Here is a 22,972-nt window from a genome sequence, read left to right on the forward strand (position 1 = left end):
TCTCAATCCCTGAATGTGCTGGATTTTAAAAAAAATTACAGTATATGTATACTCTTATAAAATGGATAAGAATCAATTGCAGCTCATTATTTTGTATATTTGACACTAAATCCACATATTAGTATATTTGACACTAAATCCGCATATTGGTATATTTGACACTAAGTCCACATCTATCACTAGCAGGACTTCTGCATTCATCATTGTGGTTTTCATCCAAAATTGTTATGACTTGCACCTGTTTGTGTTGTTTAGAAAAGTCCATTAGTTTTTATGTATAATTTTAAAGATAGTGGTAGTAATAGTAAATGATACAATACAAGGAAGCAAGCTTATACATCAGCAAAAAAAAAATAAAAAATTCCCATTTCTGTAAGCAACCTGAGCAGGATCATCAACAGCATAAACCATCAACATGAAACGGACTAATGTGATTCAACTCCCTCCTTCTATTGTTAATATCAGTAAAGAAGTCTACTGCTTTTTTTTTTTGAAGAATGCCAAAAGAATGCCTTTGGCATTCTTTGCCATAGACTTCTTGTAATATGCCCTAGCTTGCCTAAACTCCTTTGTGACTTGATTGCAGACTAGTTTATATCTACCATAGGCTTTTGTATCACCTGATAATTTATATGCATTCCATGCATCTTTCTTCTCTGCCACAAGTCTCATTAGTTCATCTGACATTCATTTAGGTTTAAGCCTTGAAAAAGTATTTCTTAGTTGGTATGAATGCCTACTACCTTCTATGATTATTCCTTGAACGCTTCCCGTAAAGAATTTACTGATGGTAACATCATCAGTTGGTCCCACTGTATACAATTTAGAAACTGTCTGAGTCACCTTTATGAAATCAAAACCCTTCCTTATCCTTAATGTTAGTTACATCTTTAAATCTCCTGGTAAGGGCTAATAATGTAATAATTTAACCAGTCATTTGATATTTAGTTGGCTTTCTGCTATAATAGGTCTAATGAGGAACACTTCTAATGAACATTTACAAATATTAACAAAGATATTACAATGCTTCACTGTTAGTAGATATAGAAGATTCATACAATTGTTGATTAATGATCAGACTTTTATTATTCTCATTATTTTGTTGTAATGTTCCTCTGTCTTCTACTGTAAATTACTTAATTTTTTTTTACTTGAGTTAACATTATGATTTTTTTTTCTTCACTTACATGTTTCTGTTAGACATTTTGCTAGTTGTTCCTTGAGAGGATGCACTTCCCAAAAACTTTTTTTTTGGCATCAGCTGCTTAGAAGTTGGGTACATGGGAAGGGCAGTGGACTGGTGGATGGTATATTACTTCTGAACAATGAATTATTGATATTCATGTAATGTTTAGCCTAATGCTTCCAGCACATGCAGAACATGTTACAAGACATTTTAACTTATTATTGATACATACATAAATACACTTGGAGTGGTTGCTGAAGGCAATTCAACATTATGAATTAGATTTTTGAAAGGTCAGATGTTTACCAAGATCTTCATTTCACTAGATAAAGAAAATTAATGGAAAGTAATAATTCTTGCTTTCAGCACTCCCTTGATGAACAACGTAGTCTGCAAGTTTCAAAGCTATTTGAAAATCCCTACAGCACAAAATGATATAAAGTTTTTGCACATTTAGCAAAACAATTTTTTTTGGCATTATATTTGTTTAAACAATTGACATTCCATAATAAGTTATCAAAACTCATCATTAAAAAATATCTGATACATAACTAAAAAAATATCAAAAAATATCTGATACATACCTCAGAATTTTCAAGTTTTCCTATATGGGCAGGAAGAACGCTGAAAAAGTTATCATATACTGACTTTGAAACAGTCCATCCTACAGAATGAAGCATGGTAATCAATGACTTAACTCCATTACAAAGTGACTTCCTCAGTTCATTACATTTGATATTCCACAGTCCAAACTGACACATAACCTGACACAAATTAAAGAAAACGGTAACTTTTTTAAAATAAATTCTCACCAAAATTAATAGACAGATTATAATCAAAGGTTAGTCAAAAGCATATCGCAATTATACTACCCTAAATCACATTCCTACTGATACAGTGAAATCTTACAACAATCCACAGTAAATATTGTTAAAAAGTTACTTTTATAGAGGCCCACCATGTTAATGTATGGATGATGAATGGCATATTTGAAAACTAAATATCTCAGCAACTGTAGAAATAGAGAGAACTCTGCCTTCTTCATTGTGCAGCTATTTGAGAAATAGAGACAATGGTCATGGACTCTGGACCATCATGATACTGCTGATGAGGTTATTTCAAAAATAATAAACCTGCAATTCTAATTCTGCTTACTCAGACAACATTTTAATATTCATCATAACAGACTTGTGTCATTTCATAGCATAATAGAGATTTAGGTTCTGAACCCCTGAGAAACTTCTTCAACAATGAAGGTAAAAAACCTCAAAGTAAAAGAAGCTATAGTATGTACCCCAGAAAACTGAGTGAAAGCAGCTGTTCAGTAGCATTTTGGTGTCAGGTTTGCATTGATGCTGAACATATTTGATATAAGTATGTACTGCAAATTTCATAAGAATTTAAGGGTTTATCTGTACAGTATACCAGCCGTTCATGAATTCAGTCCATCCTACAGAATGAAGCATGGTAATTAAAGACTTAACTCCATTACAAACTGACATCCTCAGTTCATTACATTTGATATTCCACAGTCCAAACTGACACACAACCTGACAAATTAAAGAAAACAGTAACTGCAATCATGATATTATCAATCAATAACTTCTTGGCAGCAGTTTCCTAATCTCTTAAATAAAAATTAAGACCTGATCAACAACTTGCCTAAGACAGATGAGACCCACTTTCATCATCTGGAGTATGCTAACAAGTAGACCTTTGGTACTTATGGTACAGTCTCAGCTGCATTAGCATTCACTATACAGCAGAACGGTAATGCTTGGTGTGCAGTAGTTTCAATTGGAATTATCAGATTTTATTTTTACTGAGGATGACAACGATGCTGCAACAACTGTTACATCAGCTCAATGTCAGTACACTACAGAATTTAACATTGGACTTGCACAATCTCCAAATGAACTATGAACCAATATGATTCCAGAAAGATGAAGTGACAGCTTATACAGCCAGAATTTCAGCAGGTAATTTTGCAACAGTTATTTCCAAACTATATTATCTCTCAAGAATGGGCAATAGGTCATGGTCTTCAAGATTAGAAGATTTAAGAGTAAGTGACATTCTTCTGTTTGGACAGCTCAAATGCAAAGTGTACATTAATTGTTCTAAGGATGCATTGAACTAAAGATATGAACCCACATAATTCAGAAAATACCAGCAGCAAATATGCTGCAAAGAGTAATGGAAACCTACACTCAAGAGTGGATGAATACTTGCTTGCAAATGGATGGAGGCCACAATCCATATATTATGTTGGAAAAATAAAATGTTTCCTTAAAATTCTTATCTCTACTTCACTTTTATAACCAATATTTCATAAATAAAGTATTATCCATTAGCATAAAATGCAAGAAATCCACATGCTTTTGCTGCACCAGCCAAATATATATATATAAACATATAAAAAAGAAAAACTGCCTATGTTCCCTCCTCACATAGGTAACTATCCAACTGACCTTTGAATTTTCACAAGCTGCTGGCCTCAACAACTCATGGAGGCAACTTATTCCAGTAATTAACAACTTGCTGGCTAAAACTTTCTCCATAATTTGGATTAATGGTCTCTAATTCTGGAATCATTTATAACAGTAAAAATTTCACTTTCATTCATTTTGCTATCCCTTCTCAGAGCCTTATAGATATTAATGAGGTCCTCTCTAAGATGCCTGGTTGCTAAACTGTGTAGCATATATTCAAAGTCTTTCCTCATACAAATTTCCTTTTGCAGATCTCACCAAGGGGTGTCCATCTTTGGATCCTTTCAAGATCAATGTCTTCTTTTTTTTGGTGTGGTTCTCCATAAATGGACACAGTGTTCCAACTGCAGATTATAACCTCCCTATTTCTACAAGCAAATGCTTGAAAAATCATCAAAGAGCACCATGGGCCTTTCTTGCCACCTGTCTATATTGCTAACTCAAGACTTGATAGAACCTGTAAGGTTTTTTTTTTTTTTTGGGGGGGGGGTCAGTATGGCCAACCTAGTAGGTAGAAAAAAATCTACCTATAGATGTTGGCCAATCTAAAATCAGGAATACTGCTAGTTGGGAAGGGAGGTCACAGGGGTAATAGAGACATGCATTTATCTTACAATATGGGTCAAAGTAATGCTTGCTCATATCTCAAGAGCTTTTCTTTGTCAAAAGCCAATGTTTGCTAGATGTGCTGAGAACAGAAGCATTTCAAATGAATGAGAAGCCAATGCTAGTGAAACAAGCTTATACAACTTTGACGGATGTAATTTCCTTCATGTATTTTAAAATGTATCTATTATTATGAAAGACCTTTTATGTTGAAAAATAAATAATTAATACAGATTTTAATTTTTAATTTAACATATTCAATTCATAAGAGGAAAAATATGTTGTTATTCACTTTCCCCACTAATAAAATTATTACGTTAAAATTCAAAACTTCAACTTATTAAGAGCAATCATGTACAAATTCAATGAGAGGTTCCAGTACATCTTAAAATATTTTTAAAAGAAAATTCTAATATGAAAATGATTTAATTTAAAAATTCTTATATTCAAGGAAATATATTGTGATATCTCAATATACTGGCCAGTTTTTACTCATGTTTATTTTATTTGTAGTGACTCCGAATGCAAAAGGTACTGGAATACCTATTATTTTAGTTCTGGGTGCGTGTGGATTAGGACTGAGATGACAGAGAACACTTATTGATATTGCTTTAACTTCTATAGATTGGAATTTTCAAAAAATGCATAAAAAGGAAGGCTGTTCCAAAGAAAAAAAGCAAAAAATGAGAAAGAGAAAAAATTAGTTCAGTAAGCTGGGAGTTGAACTGCAAATGGATATTGACTAATTGAGGATTATTGGCTAATGGATATTGATTAATATGTCCAGACAAGTTAGAAGTAAGAAGGTGGAATTATAGACACTAATTCAGAAGACAAGTGCCCATGAAAATATCTGTAGTAAAGGCATACAGCAAAAACAATGCCTGTGTAATTAGGAGTGGAGTAGGTTAGTAGGTGAGGGATCATTAATTAAAAAGACTATCTTCTTTTAATGGAGTCTAAAATTTTAAGAGAAGTTTTGAGGACACCACCCTGGATGTGGGAATAATATTCCATGGTAAAGTATATTTGTGATTTGCACAGAGGTCAGTAACTTTTAGATGATATGTAGCATTGAGAGCGACAGAGAATATCTAGTATTTCTGATAGAGAGGAAGCAATATTTGTGATCTATTTATACCAGTGGAGTTTAAAAGTCAGGGTTAATACCAGTAAAGATATATGATCTTGTCTAGAAATCTGAGTGTCGCTGAAAATGAGCATGGAAGAATCAAACTGTTTTTGCAAGAAATAACACAGGATTTGGTTTCAGACAAGTTGAAATTAACTGTTTTACTCTCCTCACTAGAGTTACCTGTAAATCATCATTTAAGAAACCAATGGCAAATATCCAAGAAGTTATGGCTGTTTCTGCAGAACAGGGTTTGTCAAAGTGGAAAATGTAATAAAGTGTACTTACTGTCAACAGCAAAAGATGGACAGAATTTCCAGTCAGTAGAAGCAGGCCATTAATACAAAGAAGGAAAAGAGCAGATGAAAGAATAAAACCTTGGAGAACACCAGTATTAGTTAATAAGTTTTAAGCCAGAGAGCCATCTTTCACCACACACAGTGAACTGTCAGAAAGAGAGAGAAGTGGTAACAAAACTGAGAAAAATGAGAAACAAACCACAAAATGGAAGATTGCTTAGAAAACCTTTATACTAAACATGCTTGAAAGCCTCAGAAATGTCAAGAATTGCTTTAGTTTCTCCTAACTTTTCCATGGGATTTGTCCAAAGATCAGTAAAGTAAGCCATGATATCACTAGTGGACCGAGACTAATGAAATCCATGTCATCGATTATCAATCACATGGAATATTTCAAGGCAGTGCAAGAGAAACTAAACCTTTTGGTTAAAAAAAAATATAAAATATAATTAAAATAATATTAAAAGAAAAAGCATTTTTAATATTTTATTTATTAAGTGAACTTAAGTTTATTCACTGAGTTTAATGCTTCCCTAAATTCAAATATTCATAGATCACACTTACTTTAATGATCCCTTCCAATAACTCATGAAGTGTAAAGGTGTCCAAGGTAAACCATGCCTGTGCATCTTTTAAATTTTCCAAAACTACTTGTAGAGTTGAGGAAAGTGCAATTTCTAGTTCTTCAGGTTTTCTAAGTATTATAAAATAATTTGTATTACTTACAATTTTCCTTATTCCACACTTTAATTTTGGAGCTGTGACAGCAAAACTGTTTAAAAATAATAATTTTAATAATACTGCTAATAATAATTTTGCAAGAAGAATAAGATTTAATAGTTCTAGCTAGAATAAGACATGTAAGACATACATGCTTCATACCATCAATCCTATTATTATTAATATTTGCTTTAAATATCTGTTTAGTTAATCTCCTTCTCCCATTCCTTTGTCCATGCCAAACTAAGTTTCCTTCGCTTATCTTTTATCAGATATTTGTTAGATTATTTCATATGAAATAATCTAACAAATATCTTTCTAACAAAAAATCTAACAAATTATTTTAGATGAAATAATCTAGGATTATCTCCTAGATTATTTCATAATTCCTCATTTGTAATATGGTTTTGTCACTGTTTCTATTTGTTAGGTGCATTTATTTTTTCTTAAAAACCTCTTTCTAAAGATTCCAGTTTTTGATCAATTCATTCATTTAGTTTGGTTAAAATTGGGCCAAATTGGTTAAAATAGGCTTTAAAAACTGTGTTATAAACAGCTAATTTTGTCTTATTAGGAAATTAGGAAATATTATTATTAGGAAATAGGAAATATTAGGAAAATTTTAGATACTATCTCAATTGTTCAGGTATAAAATATCATTATGGAAAGGGAGCAGACATTGATTAAATTAAATCTGAAATACTGAAAATGGTCAGAAAAGCTTGCTTGACCAAGCTGATACGCTGCTGTTATCCTACTAGGGTAACACATGAGTTGGAGGCAAGAAGTAAATTCAACATTATATACTTAGACTTTATCATGATCCCACATAGGAGGTTACTATATAAGAATGAACATATTAGGATTGTATGCAAGACTTTGAACCTGATTGAAAATGCCTGAAAAACAGAAGGCTGGTTATTATAACCTGCCTCCTGTCCTTTGGTACTCTGAGCACTCATTTTATTTTCTTGAATAATATTTATGTGAGAGCCAATAGCACAATATTGAAATTTGCAGGTGATACGAACATCAGGAAGGTGATTAATGATGCCAAGTTCCTTCACAATAATTTGGACAGACTTCATAGATCTTAAGAGAAATGTTTAAAGGTGAAAATTAAGGTTCAACATTGGGAATTAGCCCAAGAATAACTTATCCATGAGGTGGAGGCTAAATGGCAAATATGCAATCAGGAGTGAAGGAAGAATTGAAAAATAGTTTCAAGTTAAATTTGGGGTGAGGCAGAGTTGCACCTTAACACAATGTCTTTTTATAATTTTCATAAATCTAATTAGAGATATGCAAAAACTGGATCATTATTGTATGCTGATGATTTGTTGTTAGTCTTCAAAATTTTCAAATAATCTGAAATACACACCCTCCTGTCCTCTCGAAAGAACTGGAAACAGGACTTGTCAGAGCAGGAGCCCCATCTCCAATCATCCAAGGTCTAGTACAGACGTTTTTTTGCCCAGTTGAGGCATACAGTCCTGTGTCATGGAGTTAGCAACGTGACTCTGGTGGGTAGGCAGCCCCCATAACCTACTGCGGCTAATGATCACCTGCTGGTCTTGGTGGAGATTTTCTGGCACCTCTCTCATTGAAGTTGGCAGTGATTTGTGCCACTGTCGCTCTCCGGTTGGCTGAAACAATGCGAGGCAGAGGTTAACAGCCAAGTTCATACACCACCTTTCTCCGCCCACAGTGCTGTCCATGATGAGATGTTATTCCAGAAGTGGCATATTTCCAATACACTCTTCATACTGTCGAACAGGGATAGTGCAATTTCTGTACCACCTCCATGATACAGTGACCCACACGTTGGGCACCCACTGTCATCCCTCTTTTAGAGTTGCTTAACTCATGACGTTTATCCAAACTGACATCGAATTACCGTCTAAGCAAATGCAATGAAGCAGTGTATCTATATACTTGCCAAGAAGTAGGTTCATCCACCAGAGAGAGGGGTGACAGCATTGTGTTGCCAGGAACCAGGAATCCCATGAATTCTGTCCTTTCAGTGTACATTGTTCCTAAAATGAAAACTTACAGACCTGTGTGCAGTACTCAAGATGCAGCCTAACCATTGCCTTATACAAAGGAATAGCAAAGTACCTATATATCATTGACAAAACCCCATGAGCTGTTCTGGCAGCATGTCTGCACTGCTCAGAGAACTTCATATCTTTCTGCACAATTATAACCAGGTCTTTTTCATTTTCCACTCTCTTGAGTGTAATTCCACACAATTGGTACATTAATTAGTGATTACTGTTACCATATGCAAAACCTTGCATTTGTCAACCAGGTCTGTTTCATTTTCCATTATGTGGTAATACCACACAGTTGGTACTTTAATCAGGGATTACTTACCCATATGCAGTACCTTGCATTTGTCAATCTTAAACTTCAACTGCCATTTTTCAGCTCATTTGCCTAATTTTTTTAGTAGCTTATGCTGATTACTGTCATTAATCACCCTGCCAACCTTTGTATCATCTGCAAAATTAAACCAGATATACCTTCATCAATATCATTAATAAACATAGAAAAACAACAATAGGACAAGAATTGAACTGTGAGTACTCCACTAATACTATTAGTCCACGAAGAATACGATTAGTCCATTAATAACAACTCTCTGTCTTCTCCCACTGAACCATCCCTTTATCCAGAGTAATAATGACTTTAATATTGCCCTGCTCCAATTTGTACAGCAGTCTTTTATGTTCAACAGTATCAAAAGCTTTCCTAAAACCCAAATATATGATATCAAAATTATTTTTTGCATCCAATTCCTTTGTTGCTACATTATAGTATCCAATCAGGTTGGTCACACAAGATTGCCCTTTAAAAAAATCTATGCTGTGACTGCAGTATAATTGCATTTCTGTCTAGATGATTCTGCTTTACTTCAACCAGACACTTAGTATATATAGACTCAAGGAACAGCTAATGTAGGAATAAGGTGGGTTTTTTTTTTGGTTTTTTTTTTGTGCTGGTTACAGTGAGGTCGATCAACGAGCCTTGTGTGAGTGCAAATAAATCCACATGAAATACATATATGAAAATTAATTCAGGGAGGCATGTGAGACTATCTGGGGTAATTTAATTGTAGTGCCACAAATGGCAGCATTCATATGGAATTTAGTAAAACTTATAGGCATATTATCTGTTACTAATATAGATTTTGACTTGGATTATATCTGAGGTTTTGCCAATGAGTGTTATTCTGTCGTTGGGCTTGGCTCTAATTACATTTACATGCATCTTTTTTTTGATAAAATGGAATCTGAGTTTGTGAGTTTTATGGCTTTAAAACAGAAGTCATCCTGCTTATCATAATCCTCTGATATCTGTATATTTAGATCCAAATAAAAAAAATCTGGTGACAGCTGCTTTAATAGCTGCTATTCTAAATATGAAGTCACTAGGATAGGTGTACTTTGTTAAATTTTCGTATTCCTCATAATCAAAGAGCAGTAAATCATCTAAATATCCATAGATTTTAATGTTGTTTCCGAAATCTTTCTCATAATAATGTAAATAGAGGTTTGCAATGGAGCACAAACAGTATGTCCTCATACAAACCTTAAGTTTGAATGTAAATTTTACTGCTTGCACTAATATAACTGTTAAATAAACATAATTATAAAAAACTATTCTAGTAATTATTACTACATCTAAATGTCTCCTTAAACTCTTCGGTAATAAAACTGTAACATCATTTTTAGATTATTGTGTGAAATACTGGTAAAGAGATTTTAGATTTTTACCAGTAAACAAATCAATGCATTGCCAACTTAACCACCAGTTTGCTGTTGCCATGTGATTACTTTGATCTGTTCTAGTATGATTTTTCACTGCATAAAGGCCATCATTATTCAAATAACTGCATTGTCGGGTCAATTGGTCATGTTGGCAATGCACTGATTTGTTTAATGTTCAAAATGCAGTGAGTTTAATGTTCAAAATGAAGAGAGTATAGCTCAGACACATCGTGGTTTTGTTAAGGAAAAGTCTTGCCTGACCAATTTGAGTGGATACTATGATGTGGTCACAAAGGAACTGGATGCAGGGAATAACTTTGATATCATATATTTGGATCTTAGAAAGGCTTTTGATACTGTTCAAATGGAAGACTGCCGAACAAATTGGAGCAGTGTGGCATTGGAGGCAAATTGCTGCTATGGATAAAGGGATGGTTGAGTGGGAGAAGACAGAGAGTGGTAATCAATGGACAGTGCTCATCGTGGAATAATGTTATTAGTGGAGACCCTCAGGGTTCAGTGTTGGGTCCATTGTTGTTTTCTGTATTTATAAATGATACTGATGATGGTATATCAAGCTTAATGTCCAAGTTTGCAGACGATACGAAGGTTGGCGGGGTTGTTAAGGACAATATGCTGCTGCAACAGGATCTAGAAAAGTTGATCAGATCGGCTGAGAGGTGGCAAATGAAGTTTAACATTGACAAATGTAAGTACTACATATGGGAAGCATTAACCCCAGAGTGACGTATCAACTCTGTGGTACTACACTGACAGTGGTAGAGAACGAAAAGGACCTGGGGGTAATTGTGCATGCAGATGTGAAGTTTTCTGAGCAGTGCAGGCGGTCTGCAAGAGTAGCTCATAGTGTCTTGTCAATGATATACAGGAATTTTTCTAGCAGGGATAAGAAGGTGATTATCCCCTTGTATAAAGCAATGGTCAGGCCACACCTTGAGTACTGTATACAGGTCTGGAGGCCTCATTTTAAGAATGATGTAGAGCTGTTGGAACGAGTACAGAGAAGGGCAACAAGGTTAGTTTTGTTTTTTTTTTTTTTTTGGTAGTTGTTGGCGCATAGGCTTCTGTGGCCATAATGCACCTCCTAAGGTTTTTGCAGTACTTTGATCCAAGCCTGAGGCGGGAATCGAACCCACGACCTTTGGGTTGCCAGGCAGGCACTTTACCCACCAGGCTAGCCCGGTCGGCAACAAGGTTAGTGAATGGAACAAAGGGTTGCTCTTACGAAGAAAGGCTTAAATTTTGCAAATTACAGTGTCTGGAGACTAGGCACTTGTGAGGTGATCTGACTGAGGTTTATAAAGCCTTGAATGGTTTGGGCATGCTCAATGCTGATGGAATTCTTCCTCTTGCTCAGAATAATCAGTTGAGAGGGCATAAATTCAAATCGAGGAAAGAAAGATGTAGGATAGATGTGCGGAAGTTTGCCTTTAGCCAGCGGGTGTTTGGTTGGTGGAACAGACTTCCATCCTTTGTTGTGGATGTTGATAGCCTAAATAAATTTAAGGCTGAGCTGGACAGGTATTTGGAACGAACAGAGGGGTGAAATGGGAGCGGTTTTTTTTTGGCTGATGCTGCATAAGCTTGCTTTCTTGCATCATATGCCTCTACTAATGCTAATGCTAAAAAGTATTAAAGAATTTGTATACCACTGTATAATCGCTTTAAATGAAGGTTTCCTGCAAAATATTCGTAGAAAGCAAATGCAAAATATTTCTTTGGAATTCTTACTATGCTAAGACATTTTACATGACATGCTAGTAAAGAAAAAATAGTGTTTAATACTGTATTTAGGCAAAATTAAACCAAAACAATTGTTTAGTAACAATAACAATAAACAATTAAACAATAGGCAATATTAAACAATAACATACACACTTGCAATCTTACCCATAATTAATGACTTTCCCTGTGCATAAGAGAGCAATCAGAGCATTCAAATTATTTAATAAATAGCTTATAAGAGACTCAGAAATTGGAAACCCATTGATCTTGACTACTTTTTTAATCACTTGTAACGATACCTACAAAAAAAGAAATATTTTAGGCTATGAATTACTATATGAAAAAAAAAGAATATACAAATTCACAAATGCTTTATAATAGGCTTACTTTGAGGAGAAAATAATATAGATAAAAATTTAAATATTAATGTGAATAATAACAGCTAAAATGTCCATCTTCATTAATCATATATGGTATGCCTAAAACAGGATTTACTGTCCATGTCAATGTTTCAGGAAGAATGTTACAACAATACTTAACCTTAAGGTGGCTGCTTTTGAGAATCTGCTCTGGTAAAGGCAATAAATTATTATTTACAGTTTATAAAAGCCTAAATTACACTTTAAAAATACACTATAAAAAAAAATAAATAAATAATACCTAAAATACATTTACCAAAAAAAAAGTGCAATTTACCATTTACCAAAGGGAGGAGAGTGGGGAAAAGCCACATCTGTCTGTATGTTAATAAACTAAGGTGATTATTTTGCATAAAGCATGAGACTACACGTAAGATTCACTGGTGAACAGATTAGTGCCATTGCACCATGTTTTGTTTGTAGTGACCTGCCGAAGTAGATAATTGGCATCGTTTTAATTATATCTCATATTGTGAACACCTTCACAATGAGTTGCCATGGTATTGCACTACCTCGAATAAGTAGAGGCCAACCAGCCTTGAAATGGTGCCATCTGGATGGTGGTATCAACCGAGAATAAGTAACATCAGTCTTCTCCATTGGTGAGGCGTTACTTATTCAAGGTGGTGCAATACCATGGCAACTCATCGTGAAGGTATTCACAATATGAGATACAATTAAAATGATGCCAATTATCTACTTCACCAGGTCACTACAAACAAAACATGGTGAAATGGCAAAACTAACCCATTCACTAATTAATAAATTAAAAAGTTTATTAACATACAGATGGATGCGATCTGTATCAGTCTTTTCAGTTTATTAACTATACAGACAGTGAATAAATTGTATTTTTAATAAACTGAAAATTAAAAATAAAGAAACTACCTTAAATTATAATATAACTATTAGCACCTTTTTGGATTATTTTTATTTGTTAATAACATAATAACTATCTTCAACCTAGTTCTCACCATGTACCCAAAGAAAACCTTGAGTATAACGAAACAGGATCTGTTATCAGTAAGTGACAATAATATCCTGGGCATTTGTCAAAGAGATCTCAGTAGTTGGGAGGATAAAAGATAAAGCATTCAATTTCAAGATGTGGAATAAGGCAACAGACTGAAATACTCCTTCAGCTCTATGCAGAGGGCAATACACATGCACTATTGAATACAAATAAATTTTCAAGGATTATTCAGAAAGTCATAAACATTTTTATACCAATCAAGTAGTTCTGCACAAGAAAGATGCCAAAATGGATGCAAGTTTGACAGAACAAAAGGAGAAAGCATGAGCCAACTACAGAGTGTCAGATGACATCAGCCCATTAGAACCATGATAACACAACTGATGACTGGAACAAGTACTTCACATCAACCTTTACATCAAAAGTACATTCAAGAGGGGACTACTGATAAGTGCATCAAACCTGATGGTTTGATGCACTTATCAGCAGTCCCCTCTCTCTCTCTCTCTCTCTCCCCCCCCCAAGACTTGATATATTCTATGGTAAGAGAAAATTATGTATGATCAAGAATGTATGATAGGATCATTTTGACAGGAATAGAATTCTGAAGGGTATGCAAAGAAAAAATCAAGCTTGTCTAAACTGATAAATTCTTATGTCACTGTTACTAAGCAGCTGAATGCAAGACAACTTTGACATTATATAACTGAACTTCACTAAAGCATTTGGCACAGTCCCTCATTATTACTGAAATTATTATACAATAATCATTCTGTAGAATGATTATTGTTCAAACTAGAGCAAGCTGGAATTACAAACAAGAATAACAGATAAAGGATAATTCTAAATGGACATTCTTTGGAGTGGACTAGGCTGCAAATGATGATGAAATGAAATGGCTTCATCACTTACAGCTCTGGTGTATGGCTTTATCAATGCAATTTAGTAAAATAAGAAACAAATGTGTGGGGGGGGGAGGCAACGATCCATTGATGGAACCATACAGTACATGTTAAAAAATTTGCAGAAGATATAGAGGATGGAGGGTGATAAATGATTATAACCAAGCCAAACTACTTTAAAATAATTTTTACTGGAAACACAGATGATGAAAAATGGCAATTAGGTTTAATTCTATTAAACATAAGGCACTGCACTTGAAAAACATACATTGGAGAGGAAAACTTATACATTAGTTGGAGTGGACTTAAGGGCATTCAACGATAAGGATGTGGGGATAATAATACACACACAGATGAAATTAATTCAATCCAATTCTGTTTTTTTTTTTTTTTTTTTTTTTTTGGTAGTTGTTGGTGCATCGGCTTCTGTGGCCATAATGCATCTCCCAAGGTTTTTGCAGTACTTTGATCCAAGCCCGAGGCGGGATTCGAACCCGCGACCTTTTGGGTTGCCAGACAGGCACTTTACCCACCCGGCTAGCCAGGTCGGCCCAATTTTGTAATATCCATCTTGAAATTAAATGATTTGCATTAATTGGGTTGCAAATCAGCAGCCAAGAAGACACATGGTATCTCATCAATAACTTAACAGACCTTTGCATTTAGAGAAAAGATAGTTAAAATTCCATTATATAATTCAATTGTAGGACTACTGTATTGAAGTCTGGAAGCGCATTTGGGGGGGGGGAAGACACCTAACTTCTTAAATGAGTCCACAGAAGAGCTACTAGACTGGCAATAAAAGTTGTTCTAATGAAGTGAGATTGGAAGCTAAACATGTAAAGGAGATCTTAAGCATATAAGGTCTCATAGGAGATGCAAAAAATAAATGAACGAAAATGAACAATTTAAAAATAGTAGCATGTTATCACTGGTAGAGAAGACAAGAATCGGGGAAAGAGAAATAAATATATGCTGAAGGTGGATACTAATAGATTGAATTTCACCAGGGCATTTACCTTTAGCAAACATATAGTTGAATACTTGAATAAATTATCTGCCAGGAATGTATAATTAAAGGCCACTGAGATTGAGAGACTGGGGAAATTTCAGGAGGAGAAATACTGTGAGAATAGCTTTACAGGAAAAGAAAACAGGAGAGGATGCAGCAAAAGCCAAGCTTCCTTGCATCATTTGGCCATTTTACTACTACTACTATGAGGGGAAACAAGATTCAAAAATAATTTATATTCACCCAGAAGTAATTGTGATAGAAGGTAGAAACAAACACCATGTATTACGCTTTTTCGACATAGTCACCAGACAAAATGACACGTTTTTGCCATCTTTCAGAACACTTCCGCAGGCCAGTTTTATACAAATCTTCTGACTGCCCTTCAAATCAAAACTCAGCAACAGAAATCAACTCATCATCGGTAGTAAAGTGTTTTCCATGAAGAAAGGATTTCAGGGCAGGAGAGAGGAAAAAATCAGATGGTGCAAAGGTCAGAGGAATAAGCAGGATGCAGCAATATTTCAAACCCAAATTCGCAGGCACACCTCACTGCAGCATGCGAGGAATGCAGAAGGGCATTATCATAGAGCAGGCACACACCTTTTGACAGCTTTCACAATTTTTTTTATAGCAGCACATGCCGTTATGTGGAGACTGGAATAATACTTTGCCGTCACAGTGCAGCCCTTTTCAATGTAATCGGTTAGTATTATGCCATTACATTTCCAGCATTTGATTGTACTTTTGCCTTTTTGAGTTGGTGATTCTGCGTGCTTCCATTGTTTTGACATTTGTTTAGTTTTGGGATCATAGTAATGGATCCAAGTTTCATCAATGGTAACCAGCTGTTGAAAAAATTCCACTTGCTTTTCCTGGCACATTGACAATATTTCATGTGCACATAGCCCTTTGCTTCTTCTGGTAAGGGATCAGAAGTCTAGGAACCCATCTAGCAGACACTTTACTCATATGCAACTGTTGATTGATGATGTTCTCCACTAATTTGGAGCTCTGCAGCTAGTTCTTTGATGCTAATATAGCAATCTTTCAGGATTAACGCCTCAATTTTTGCAACATTCTTTTCTGTTACAGCAGTTGCTGGGCATCCTGGGATTTCTTCATCATGCACTGAGATTCTACCACAATTGAACTGTTTATACAAATGTGCAACAGCACTGTAACATGGGCAGTCTTCTACAGAAACCATTTCTCCATGGACTGTTTTGGGTGTTTCCCCATGCAGAAAGAGGGACCGAATCACTGATCTACAGGGTCCAGTCACATTATTATATTCTGGATCACCTACTTAGTATCCAGAATATGTGCCTTTCGCAGCATGCTGCCATGGGAGGGACTCAATAAGTCTGCGGAAGGTTGCTACAGACATCTGTGACCATGCAGACTGCAGTGCACCCTGGAGTTCCTGTAGGTTCCTCGGTGGAAGATCCATCCATTTGATGTGCCAATCGAGGTGTTCCCATAGATTTTCAATTGGGTTAAGATCCAGGGAATTCGGTGGCCAAAGGAGTAGCTTGGTCTTCGTCGTACTCCTCAAACCACTCACGGACAATTCTGGCAACATGGCATGGCACATTGTCTTGCTGATAGATATTATCGCCCCCAGGGAACACAGTCAATGTGTACAGGTGTACCTGATCAGCAATGATCGATTGTTGTTGTTTGGTCCGGAATATGCGGTGGTCATTCCTTGACCTTTCCGCATCCTCCATATTTGGTGGTGACGGGCTTGAACCCCGGTCTAATCAAGAAGCGTGTGGTACGCACTGCTGCTCCTTCCCACCTGGCTACGGAGGCACCTGGCAATGATCGATAGGTAACCATTTGTATTCAGGGTGCCCTCCAGAGGTATCAGTAGACCAAAGCTATGCCATGAAAACATTCCCCAGACCATAACACTGCCTTCACCAGCCTGCCTTCTGCTAACAATCATGTCCAGGTGTCTGTTCTCGGAGATTTCATGCCTAATACGCCACCATCCATCCACTCGGTGGAGCAGAAACCACAACTCATCGGAGAAGACCACCCATTGCCACTCAGCCAGGGTCCAGTGTCAGTATTGCTGTGCAAACTGACAGGGTTGTTTGCGATGAACGGCCATCAGCATGGGTGCTGTTACCAAGCATCTCCTCCGGAACCCAATAAACAACAGGGGTTCGCTGCACTGTTGTGTTTGAGACCTTTCTTGTGGTCCCATTTGGATGGCCAGTTGAGCAACAGTAGCATGCCGATCGGTCCTGACCAACCGTTTTATCCAACATTCACCTCTGGGATCAATGGCGCATGAGGCTACACAAATGGGACGTTGGGTTGTCAAAACTGTCCCATTCATCCAATCTTTATACACTTTCACCACAACAGCACATGAGCATTTCGCAAAGTAAGCTGTTTCGGAAATGCTGGCACCCCTGGCTCCATGCCTTTTTCCAGGTCTGATAGGTCGCATGCTTTGCCCATGACAGAGGCTGTTACTGTGTATATAAAGTATATAAAGCTTGATGTTTGGCATTCATGAAGCTTTATATACTTGCAGTGTGAGAACTTGACACGTGCGCTGCATGATTCAGTGCTGCAAAGAAAAAAATTAATTGTCAGATCAAAACCAAAATTTGTGTGGTTGCTATACAGATTTCAAAGTATCAAAAAAAAAAAAAAAAAAAAAAAATTTTCATCTTTCTATCACATCTACTTCTGGGTAAATACAAATCTTTTTTGAGCCCTCCCCCCTCCAAATACTCTCTAAGAAAATTGCAATTGCATTTTCCTACATTAGGTTTTAACATTTAAACTCTAATCATATTTCATTCTGTTAAGCTAAACAGTAATGTAACCATAAAATTGGCAATTTGTGCATGCTAATGCATACTAAATTTCTATATCTGTATTCTGAACAAACATTTTCCCTCAAGCTGTATATAAATGCCTTGGTTTTTTCATGAAATGAAAAAACCAAGTGCACAGAGGATGAATGCAATTGGTGTTAAAATACTCATCACTATAAAAAGTATCTGAAAGAAAATCTACGTTTCGCATATTAACTTTATTACAAAGTATTACAAATTACATTGGTACAGTATTTATTACAAAATACTGTACCAATTATGAAATGAATTACATTAAAGTTCATAAAGCACATATAATTTAGAATTTTATTATGTAACAGGTTTGACAAAAAATAAAATCATTTGTTAAACTAAAAGTTTTAAAAAAATTTTAAGGAATCTAATATGAAAAAGTAACAGCAAATTCCAAAGCTGCATAAATACATAATTTATGGTTAACTATAGCCACCTGTTAACCAATAATTAACTACAAAACAAAGCAATTACAACTGGTTATTCAGTGAAGTACTGAAAAATTAACAACACTTTTAATATTTATTTACAATAATTAATACTTACTGTTTTTACTAGAAAAGTTGCTGTTTCTAACTGTAAACATAAAAGATACCAAAGTCGCTCAGTATAATCTGGAAGATATTGAATTATATCATAACTTAATCTTCCAATTATTTTCCTGTAAGGAGAGAAAATACAAATAAACATTAATAAATAAAATAAATAACATTTTATCTATTAATAAAATAAATAAATGTTATTTATTAAATAACTTTTTCCTATTCAGAGCAAGAAAAGATTAGTAAAATATGAAGAAATATAAAGAAATTCAGTTTAAGATCAATAGTGGAGTTCCCTAGGAGTCGGTGCTGGGACTACTGTTGAAAACAACAGCAATTCCAGCAGCTTATAAAGACCACGACCACACAGCTGCAAGGAGATCTGATTATGATGTTTAAAGCTCTAAATGGATTAAGTAAGCTATTCCAATGGAATCCTTCCTCTTGCTCAGACTACACAACACACATGGGAAGGGGACATAAATTCAAATTGAGAAAGAAAGGTTGCAGGTAGATGTGCAGCAGTTACCTTCAGCCAGCAGGTAGTTGATTACTGAAAGAAACTTCCATCTGATGTTGTAAAAGTGGGTTGTTTTAATAAATTCAAGGACATGTAATATGGAAAGTGTTTTTTTTTTTTTCTGACTGATGTGTAAGCTTGCTTTCTTGCATCATTTTCCATTAAAGGATATGCAATTTAAATATAATATAATTTGCATATCCATTAAAGGAACTTGCATATCCATTAAAGGATATGCAAGTTAAAAAGTCATAAAAACATTAACTGTTTATAAAGTTTGGTGGGTGGGTTTAAAAAAAAAAAAGAAACTTTTAATTTATTAGAACAAAACTTAATATTTAAACCTTATTTGGTGCCTTTATGATAGGACAATAGTTATGTCACCTGTCAGGAAAGATTTGGTCTCAAACCTTGTCAATGCCATAACAAACATACTGAGGTCTTTTCAAATGGAAATATCAAATCTCAGAAAAAGAAAGAGTTTTACAAAGGATTTTCCATTTTTCCTCCATTCTGCAAACAGACAGACAGACATACAGACAAACTGGCTTTATAAAGAACACATGCAATTTACAGGAATGACACTGAAACACTGACATCTTATGATCTAAATTGCCTGAGAGTAATTCAAACTCCAACTCAAACCAATCGTATACTCCCCCCCCCCATCTCCACATACACTCAATATAGCTGCATCTCACTTTACTTCTGAATTTTGCATACTGTAGTAAACAAACTGAAATCTGTTACAGTTGTGAGACAAATTAAAGACACAATACATAATAATTAAAACTAGAATTGTTCCACACAACGAATTATACTCTAGCAGACAACGCAGCTTTTTTGTATCAGAAAAAAATCAAAAATTAGGTAATATACGCATTGCATTGTTTCAGGTGATTTCAATTACCAAATAATGTATTTCAGGAGTTAAAAACTTCTACACTGTCCACAAGGGTTTCAGATGAAGAGCAGCCATAAAGTGGAATTTGTATAGTGTAGTAGAACTTCTTTAAGAAGAGTGGGCACACAGAAGAAATGGGTTTACCTACCAATGTTAAATTTGGTAAAAGTCTCTAAAAATATTCTAAATGATTTCAAAAATTCTGAAAATGCTGAGAACTGCTGTTTAAAATTTGCAAAAATATTTCGATAGAGGGGAACTGGGGACTATGAAATTGAAATTGGGCATAAAATCTTCCCAATGCTGAAAATTTCGTTTCAGTCCAATTTTTCCATTTCAATTAACTCAAACATCCTAAATAGATTTTTTTTTCTGGGAGTGGGAAGACGGCTATAAAATCCAAATTGGGCCTAAAACCATCTTGGGGATGAACAAAACATATGCTGAGAAGTTGGTGTCCTTCCAACTTTTCCTTATTGGGTAAGGACAACCAAAACAAACTTTCACTTATAAATATAGATAACTGAAGGTGTGAAGGAGAAAGGAAAAAAAAGCAAGATTTCCTATCGCAAAGAGACAAATATATAAAATTTCATGAAAATCTGTTCTGAAGGAGTTTAGTCTTTTTAGGCATATCTGTTCTGTGAAAATCTGTTCTGAAGGAGTTTAGTCTTTTTAGGCATATCTGTCTACACATACAAGGTGTAGCAATAAAGTTCCTGGACTGGTGCTGTTGTGGTCATGTTCAACGAGCATGAAAAGGAAAAAAAAGCAAGATTTCCTATCGCAAAGAGACAAATATATAAAATTTCATGAAAATCTGTTCTGAAGGAGTTTAGTCTTTTTAGGCATATCTGTTCTGTGAAAATCTGTTCTGAAGGAGTTTAGTCTTTTTAGGCATATCTGTCTACACATACAAGGTGTAGCAATAAAGTTCCTGGACTGGTGCTGTTGTGGTCATGTTCAACGAGCATGAAAATAAATGGAAGTAGTATGTTTAAATTTCCTCCAAGGGATGATGGTATTGAGATTGTCCAGAAGCCCGGCAAGTTGCAAGTAACAACCAGTTTCATTAGAAATATTACTGTTCCATGTCACAATTTTGCAATGGAGCAACAAATGAACATCAAATTTTGCTTTAAACTGGGTAAATCTGCAACAAAAATGTATGAAATGTTAAAAAATATTTATGGTGATGAAATGTTGAGTCATACCAGTGTGTCTAAGTGGTATAAGTGGTTCAAAGATGGACATCACAATGTTCATAATTACCCAAAAAGGAGATATCCATCAACCTCTCAAAATGAGGAAAGAATTGCAAAATTTCAGGAAACTATGGCAAGAGATCATTGTTTGACCCTCAGAATGATGGCTGATGAGATGGACATGAAGAAGGAGGCAATTAATCAAATCTGCATGAAGATTGAGGAAAAAGGAAGAAGTGTGCAAACTTTGTGCAACACAGCCATACATATGAGTAGAAGCAATAAAGAGTGTCCTAAATAAAAGACTTCATCCAGACTTGTCAAAAACAATCCTAATTTCCTTGACTTTATTTTCACTGGAGATGAGCATTGGGTGTTTCATTACATCCCAGAGACAAAGTGACAAAGCATGCAGTGGACTTCAAAGTCATCACCAAGGGCCCAAAAAGTTTTGTTTACAGAAGTCCAGGATCGAGACAATGCTAATCATGTTTTTCGACAAACAGGCTGTGACTCGCAAGGAATTTGTACCTGAAGGGGAGAGAGAGTCAATACTGCATTCTACGCACAGGTGCTTCAAAGACTATTGAAGTGCATTTTCCTGGTGAAGCTGCAATTTTGAAAGAAAGGCAGCTGGTTCTTGTTGCATGACAAAGCTCACACCAACTCTACACTTGTGAAATTTATGACAAAACATGGCATTGTACAGATTAACCATCCACCCTGCCTTCTCAAATCTAGCATCAGCAGATTTCTTCCTCTTTCACAAGGTGAAAACTGCCCTCAAAAGAAAGAAAATTCAGAACACTGAGGGCATAAAGAAAATGTAACCACCAAACTGAACATCATATCTTTGGATGCCTTTGCCAACTCTTTTCAGAAACTTTTAGAATGGTGTAATAAGTGCATTGAATCAGGTGGTAATTACTTAGAATAAAATTAAAACCATTTTTGAGTTCCTTCACTTTGTGTTCTTTTTATTGCACTAGTCTGGGAACTTTATTGCTACACTTCATATATCAGAAGTCTAATATGATAATACTTCTTCATATGCAAATTAGCTTTCTCATATATATAAATTCTCTCAACACATTGCAGTGAGGTATGAAATGATGTTAAATTGAACGAAACAAATGCAATGATACAAGAAATTATGTTAAATTGAATTAAAGTTCAACTTAAACTATAATTCGAAATAAAAAAGCTGCTTAAGTTTCTAAACTGCTTAAAAAAAAGGTAACAGCTAAGCTTTAATTGGTAGTTTTTTTGTTTTTTTTTTATATATTCTCAAGAACATCTAAACTTATGCTTATATATCAATTAAGGGTAGCAGTCACCAAAATATTATATCACTAAAATTAATTTTAATTTAATAGATTAATGATACAAATGTCATTAATAAACTACTGATACACATATCATTAATAAGCTACTGATACACATGTCATTAATAATGTGTATCAGTAGTCAATTGAATTCAGCTGCCTTCATTTTATATTGTTTTATTTTCTTCATTTTATGATATTTCTTATAATGTACTAAAAATTACCAACTTACGTAAGTTTAGCTTGGAGTTCTTCACATACAGAAATATTAGAGAGAATTAAAGGGACCTCGTCGAGTTCTAATTTTTCTTCATCCTTAAAACAAAAGAAGAAAGCATGA

The 22,972-nt window shown here is 35.0% G+C and overlaps 1 protein-coding gene across 1 annotated transcript in view; it reads right to left on the reverse strand.

Annotated features, from left to right (window-relative positions):
* Nucleotides 1-22,972, reverse strand: part of LOC150088848 (serine/threonine-protein kinase atr-like) — a 117,319-nt gene that overhangs the window by 52,328 nt on the left and 42,019 nt on the right. Inside the window, exons 7-12 of the mRNA XM_090370341.1 lie at nucleotides 22,865-22,947; nucleotides 18,683-18,797; nucleotides 12,120-12,253; nucleotides 6,280-6,409; nucleotides 2,605-2,736; nucleotides 1,771-1,950 (exon numbers count right to left, since the gene is read on the reverse strand). Of these exons, the coding sequence (XP_090226467.1) occupies nucleotides 1,771-1,950; nucleotides 2,605-2,736; nucleotides 6,280-6,409; nucleotides 12,120-12,253; nucleotides 18,683-18,797; nucleotides 22,865-22,947 (774 nt within the window). The remainder of the gene's footprint in view (nucleotides 1-1,770; nucleotides 1,951-2,604; nucleotides 2,737-6,279; nucleotides 6,410-12,119; nucleotides 12,254-18,682; nucleotides 18,798-22,864; nucleotides 22,948-22,972) is intronic.

The sequence above is a fragment of the Mastigoproctus giganteus genome, chromosome 3, assembly GCF_048544385.1.
Source record: "Mastigoproctus giganteus isolate SK-2022 chromosome 3, ASM4854438v1, whole genome shotgun sequence".
Classification (NCBI taxonomy): domain Eukaryota; kingdom Metazoa; phylum Arthropoda; class Arachnida; order Uropygi; family Thelyphonidae; genus Mastigoproctus; species Mastigoproctus giganteus.